The following is a 7,500-nucleotide window of genomic DNA, read 5'->3' as shown; positions in this document are numbered from 1 at the left end:
CTTTAGAAGTGGGTATTCAACAACTGACCATATCCATGTAATTAACCAGCTAAGGGAAAAAATCAACAGAGTATGACAAGCCACTATAGATGACATCCATAGCTTATAAGAAAACTGTTGATTCTGTCAAAACTTCAGCAGTAGTGAAAGCTCTTCAAAGACAAGGAATAGATGGATGTTATCTTAGAATACTTTAAGATATCAATATCGAAAGCATAGCAATCCTAAAACTACATAAAGATAATGAGAATATTCCAATTGAAAAGGAAGTAAGACAGGGATCCATATATTTCCTAAAATATTCACAGCATGCCTAAAAGAAGTTTTGAAAAATTGATATTAGGAGATTTGATATTAAGGGGGATTACCTCAAAAACTTAAGGTTTGCTGATGATACAGCTCTGTTTAGTGAATCATGGAAGGAATTGCAAATGATGACAGAAGATTTGAATAAAGAAAGATTGACTGTAAGATTGAAAATTAATGAATAAAACTAAGATAAGGTTTAATGAAAATGCAAAGACAACAAATAAAGGTTATTGACGAACCTCTGAAAATTGTTAATGAATACACATGCTCCGGACAGGCAATGTTTCCCCAGGACATAAACCGAAACTAAAAGAAGGATAATCATGGGATGGAGAGCTTCTGGTAAACAAAATGAGGTTATGAAAAGTAAAATGCCACTTTCTCTAAAAAGAAAAGTATTTAATCAGATGGGCCTACCACTGTTAAATTATGCAGAACATAAGCTAGTTACAACTCAAAGCGCTGTGGAAGGAATAATGATGGGAATATCACTAACATACAGAAAAAGAGCGACATGGATACGAGAGCGAACTTAAGTATAGGATATTCTAACAACGTATAAGAAAAAGAAATGGACATGACCAGGACATACAATGAGAAAGACGAACAAAAGATGGGCATTCAAAATAACAGAATGGCTCTCTAGAGATTGTAAAAGAAGCAGGGGAAGAAAGAGAAGATGAAAGACCATAAAGAGATGCAAGTGGAAGCACATGTCCTAGGCATTTGTTTTACAGTGAACTAGTAACGGATGATGATGATGATGATACATATACATAATAAGTCATTGAAGTGCTCTCGACTAGCACAGGTGCGCCTGCACACACAAACATAACTTACACACACTTAATGTATGTCGTATAATCATCACAATAAAATGTTTTTCGATATATGGCAGTATAGCTTAAGTTAAGTTCTAGTTTTGAAGTTACTTGTAGTTTTCCAATACCAGCATGACGCAGTTTTGCCAAAACATAGATATATTTCCCCCTGTCTTTACAGTTTCCACCCTCTTTGAAATATTCCCGAAGTGCTAGATACTAATATAATACTATTACCATTGTTATCAAACCCAGACATGCAGGTAACTTGGGTACCTATACGGTGGATGATGACGGAGAAATCGACCATAAGATTGTGGCAAGCCTTGACGTCACCTTCGAGGAGGTCATCGGCAAGGCCATTGTGGTAAGACCCTTGAATTCAAGTTTTTTGTTTTATTCTTTTTGTCTATTCTAGCCTCTAATTTATTCTAATAACTGATTGCTTGTTGATTATCTTACTCTAGAAAGTTCGTGATAAGATGCTTGTAATATGACTCATCCAAAGTAATAGGCTACAAACTGCTTTCCAGAAAAACTCTCATTGCCAGTTTGGATTTCTATAGTGAGTTCATGTACAATTCAAATGAAAAGAACATTGTAATGACCTACTTCATCTAAATACACGGTAAATTATGTGATGTTAGACACAGCAATTACCTGTAGGGAACTTATTTTCCCTTTGTTACGGGTGTTGTCTGTTGTAGATTTTTTTGCATGGATATATGTATATATAAATATATATATGTATATATATATATATATATATATATATATATATATATATATATATATATATATATATATGTGTGTGTGTGTGTGTGCGAGTGTATATGTATATATTTTACTCGTAAACACTAGTACTAGCTGTGTTAAGCAAATATGTAGGCTACCTTTAATATACTCCAGTACATATTTGGCTACACTCAAGTGAGCTATAGTGAGCTTGAATATTGACTGTGGCAACTTAGTTACTACATAACTTGAATCAAGCCTTGTTCCTATCAACATAAATCGAACTTTCAACAGTTTCTCTATACAACCTTGGATCAGTCCACTAAATATTATCACTAGAAGTGGACTTGAATACATTTAGATCTCTTGGAACAGATTTTGGGTTACACTCCTTCATATGATACCTCAGGAGTTCTCTCCCAGTATTAACTTTAATTCTTACTTGCAGTCTCCTCTGAATCAAAAGTTAATCCATTTCCTAAAAACCAAGATTTTTTCCATATCCTGAATCTGTTCTTAAAAGACTTTTCTATCCATAGAGTACATCATCACTGCTAGTGCAACATATTTCAGTTTCTTCCACTCTGTTTTAATCCATACAAAGATTCGTTAAATTTACAAACAAATTCTTTAATTTTCTATTACTTCTCATAAAACAAACCTTCAGGCTGCTCTAAATAAATTTCACAATCTATATCACCATTCAAGTAAGCAGTTTTTACATTCATCTGATGAACTTTTGTATCCTACTGTGCTGCTGTCTGCATCAACAACATCCGTATTGAAGTGTGCCGTACATTTGATCGATTTCTTCATAGTCCACATCCCTTACTTGCCAGTAACTCTATGCTATGTCTCTTTCTTTTAATTTTTTAGTCTTTAGAAAGTGTTACCAGATCAAAACTGTTGTTTTCTTCTGATGCATTCATTTGCTCTTCCATAGCTTCTTACCACTGAAGGAACTGGAAATGCAAGAGCATCCTTGTACATTTGCAAGACATTAGCAACATGGTAACCGTTTTCAGTAGAGCATCTTGCAGCATTTGACATACCATCTTCATCCATTAGATACCCATCCTAATACATAGGTTTGGCTTTTCTTCTTTAAGTGTACCTTCTTTCTTCATTCAATTTTTCGTCTGCACCTTCTTCAATCTCTAGTTGCTTGCTTGGTTTATTTCCATCAGTTCAAACTCTTAGATGGGGATATTCTTCTACAAACTGGTGCTTGAAATCTTTTCTTTCACCTTCAAAATTTTTAATGAATTTCCCACATCTTTTTTTCACATCTCGTTCATGGAGATACACAAGGTATGCTGTAAATATGCATAACATACATTCCCAAAGGTCTCCATATTCTTCAAATTTTGCTTTTTTCAGTCATAGTTTCAAGGTTGAAACTATTTTTGTTGTAGGCAACTGTCTTTCTTGTATACGTCCACAGCTTCTACGTAACTTTGCTTCTAACAGCAAACATCTGGACATCTTATACAAAGTTCTTCACTAGTACTCAATTGTACCATTTTGGTGAGATGAATATGAGACAGAAATTCATACTTGATGTTATATTTCACCATGCAAATTTTGAACTGAGCTGACATAAATTCAGTGGTCACTGTCTGTCCTAATACTTTTCCCAGAATCATAAGATGCACTGTTTACTTAAAACTTTTCAGTTACTGCTACTGTCTCACTTTTGTTCTTCTAAAAGTATACCATTATCACACCAGAGAAATAATCAACAAAATAAATAGTAACCTGAAGCCCTCTCTTGCAGGGTCTCAAAGGGACCAGCAAAATCACATTGTACTAACTCGTCTTTTAGTCGTTCTCTTATCTGGTTCCCTAGTTTTGTTCTGCATCATTTATTCTAATGTACATATTTCACGATAAAAGCTCATTTTACTAGAAATGTTCCTACCTTCAACAACATCTAACTTCAATACATCTTTCATATTGCAACAGCCTAAGATTTTATACCACTCATCCAAGTTATGGGTACCACTCTTCACACTTACATTATTAAGAAAATACAACTATTGATATGTCTGGATTGCACAAACTATACAATCTGGAGTAATTAACTCTGCATACTCAGGTAAATAACAATATTTGCATCTCTCTCAGTAACTGTTTTGAAGGAACATATATCTTATTGGTAAGGGGTCAAATACAAAACATTCCTTAACTCAACTGCTTGTACATTATTATTAGTGTCACACAGCTTGAAACTTGCTACACCTTTACCTGACGCAACAGTAGTAGTCCTGCTACCATCTGCGAATTTCATCAGTTTTTACTAATTTGGATTTATCATTAATGATGTGTAGTGTAGCACCACAGCCAACTAAAAGTATTTCACTACAAATTGGGTGAGGCTTATTACAACTGGATTTAAGAGTAAAATTATGAGATCTTACATCATCAATCTCACTTAGATCATCTACCTCATAACGGTCACACACAATATCCACAGAATTCTTCTTCCTACAGTATATCGTCCTGTGTACGTGATTTACAAGTTTCACACTAGTTGTTAGGTTTCCAGCTTGTTTCTCTTTTTTCTCCTTTCTTAAAACAACAATATGATTTGTGACCTACTTTTCCACATGTGAAACAAGTAATAGCCTCCTTTGTCCTTGCGCTCATGACACCGTGTTCTCTATCCTCACCTTTCATTTGTGACTGTCGGACATTTTCCAACGCTTCATAACTTCTCAACTGTACCTCAAACTCCACAAAAGTCCAACCCTTGTCCCTCATTATTACTATTGTAGAAAATGTCTTTTAGCTTGGGGTAAATTTTCAGAACCATTGCCTCAAGTAAACTGTCAATAATAACTTCCTTGGCATTCTTCAGGGACATCACTGTCTTCTCGTCTCTGATCAAGCAGTCAGTAACAGTTTCTCCCTCTGACATCTTGAGTGTGGTTAATTGCATATAAAGAAATTATCCTAGGCTTGCCTCTACACAAGTAATGTTCACGTAGAATTGCTAGGGCTTTCTTGCCATCATACTTAGCATCTATGGTCACTAGTAATAAACGTGTATCATGTAGTAGTTGTACAAGCTCGGTGTGAACTCAGTCAGTCAGGACGTTGTGTAGTTTTTGCAATCCTGGAACCATAACCGGTTAAACTGAGGTTCGCCATTATGGTGGATAGCAGTAACCTCCCAAGTAACTTACAAAAACTGGCACTAGATGGCAACACACACCAAGGGTTCATTCCTATAAAAGTAGTTTGTAAAGTATAATATCACCTAAGAATCTTATCTTGATTTCTTTATTTCCATATTTCAAATTCAAGTGGCGTTTTTTTCGCACCCGGTGACCCGGGTGAGATTTCTATTTGTCCAGTTACCGTGATTTATTGATTGGTTATAAGTTATCTGGCATCCTGACATCTAAGGTCATTGACGTCGTACCAGGATGTTATTGGTAGTTTGATAATACAGAGAGAAAAATATTAAATAAATTCTGTTGAGTCGTCATGTAAAAGCAATTATTATTATTATTATTATTATTATTATTATTATTATTATTATTATTATTATTATTATTATTATTATTATTATCATTATTATTATTATTATTATTATTATTATTATTATTCGTTGGCGATTAATTTTACTGTGGCCCATTCTATCATGACTTCTTGTTATGAAATAGAGATATGTTCTAATAATAAGAAAAAGAAGTTATGTATCTTTGTCAAAATCTCTTCTTTCATATTGTTTCAGGTTCACAACCAGAGTAACGAACGCCTCGCTTGCTGCAACGTAGTCAATGTTCCTGGACATGGAAGGTACTAAACTACTCTTCGACTCGCAGACCTTGAAAGCTTACCATGACCAATATGAAGGTCATGCAGTATAGCTAGTAAATGTTGTTTGTTTTATACATTATTGACAGATGCAGTGTCAGCTACTCAAGTAGTCTTCATTGTCCACCTCAGAAACAATTAGTTGAAGTGTTCAATTTTCATCAAATTAAATATCACAACCAATACTATAATTTTCTTTCCCAACTCAAATATTCCGATTAAGTCGTCAGTTTCTCTTATCAAATTTTTAAAGGTAAGTTTAGGTATTTTTTATAACTCATAGATTACAAACAATTACTCATAATTTCCCTTATTGCCACGTAAATCCCACATATTTATTGAATCTTCTTACAATCGCATATAAAAAAATGCTTACTTTTCCTTTTCCTTTTATGATTAAAAATAAGCTTAGCAATAATTTCACAAGAGAAAAAGAACAGGAGGTTGGTTTTTGGGGGGATATTCACCCCTACGTTTTTGCTGAAAATGTTACTGATAACAATACCTCAAACTATTCTGATAAAAAAAAACACTTTCCATACTCCAAAGAACATTGAGCTTGAATACATTCGAGACTTCAACTTCACAATAAAAATGAATGTAGTTAAATACAAGAGATCTGATTACCTCTTTTTTGATATACGTGAATCTGTTTGTCTACCTACGCAGTTATATTTCTATATTTCTCGTGAGTACTAAATACAAATGAAATGATAACAAACAAAGAAATAAAATATCATTCAAAATCAAACACGACAACGAAAACTCTTCCATTCTAAAATGAAATGTTTGAGATGGATTCAAAGAAAGTAGTATCCCAATTTACACCAGACCCTAAATGGTAACAAGGCGATTTATATGACTTAACGAGAAATATTATCTTATCACTCCATGGAAGGGGCACAGGAGTGTCTTTTCAGATAAAGGGGCTAAAGTTTGAAATGTGACTAACAGCGGGGGGAGGGGGTTTCTGGGGGCCTTTCCCACAGAAAAAAAAATTTAAATGCAATTTCCTGGCATCTGACAACAGAATGCAGCAACAACAAAACCATATTTTTTGGACGATTTTCATGTGGCCAATTGCAGTTTGTACACAATAACCATCATAAAAGTGGTAGACCTACTTGATGAATTTACCAAAAACCTGCTAACGAAGTCAGTTCTTTACTATAAACTCATTTTAGTATAGATTAAGTTTGGGCTATCCAGTTTTTTAATCCGACCATGTTTTACTTACGATTTATAACTATCATTTGTTTTTCAGTTCCAATTTTGTCTGAATTTTTAACGGCTTTTAAATTTTTAGTTTCATTTAATTTCTAGTTTACAGAAGACAATTATCTAATGTTTTAATTGATAAGTATGATATTTATCTTTAGTTTTAAACTATGATGATAAGTTACGAAGATGAAACCTTACAAACAGAGAAGTACTCCATAGATTGGATAACATTGCAGTGGTCATTAAAAAAAATCAATGCTTTTAAAATGCTTTTCTAATAGAAAAAGATATATATATATATATATATATATATATATATATATATATATATATATATATATATATATATATATATATATATGTGTGTGTGTGTGTGTGTGTGTGTGTGTGTGTGTGTGTGTGTGTGTGCGCACGCGTGTGTGTAGAGAGAGAAAGAGATTAGAAAAGACCACCTTAGGAAACTGAACCTCGGAACGTACAAAGACAGGACCCTGTCTAGGGAAGATCTTGCTGTGTTACTAGAAAAGATAAAAATAGGTAAATAGTGATGTGATAGGAGTTAGTGAAATTAGAAGAACTGGGGAAGCTT

General features: G+C 33.8%; 1 protein-coding gene across 3 annotated transcripts in view; it reads left to right on the top strand.

Moving 5' to 3' along the window:
• The window catches only part of LOC137642615 (filaggrin-2-like), a 28,011-nt gene extending 22,136 nt beyond the window's left edge, over positions 1-5,875 (top strand). For all 3 annotated transcript variants that reach the window (XM_068375324.1, XM_068375322.1, XM_068375323.1), the window contains 2 exons: positions 1,386-1,497; positions 5,608-5,875. In XM_068375324.1, coding sequence (XP_068231425.1) covers positions 1,386-1,497; positions 5,608-5,679 — 184 coding nt within the window. In that variant the 3' untranslated portion in view covers positions 5,680-5,875. The remainder of the gene's footprint in view (positions 1-1,385; positions 1,498-5,607) is intronic.
• Positions 5,876-7,500: the final 1,625 nt, after the last annotated feature.

This window comes from Palaemon carinicauda, chromosome 6 (assembly GCF_036898095.1).
Source record: "Palaemon carinicauda isolate YSFRI2023 chromosome 6, ASM3689809v2, whole genome shotgun sequence".
Lineage (NCBI taxonomy): Eukaryota > Metazoa > Arthropoda > Malacostraca > Decapoda > Palaemonidae > Palaemon > Palaemon carinicauda.
The sequence above is the reverse complement of the archived record's forward strand: the minus strand, read 5'-3'. Positions and strand labels throughout refer to the sequence as shown.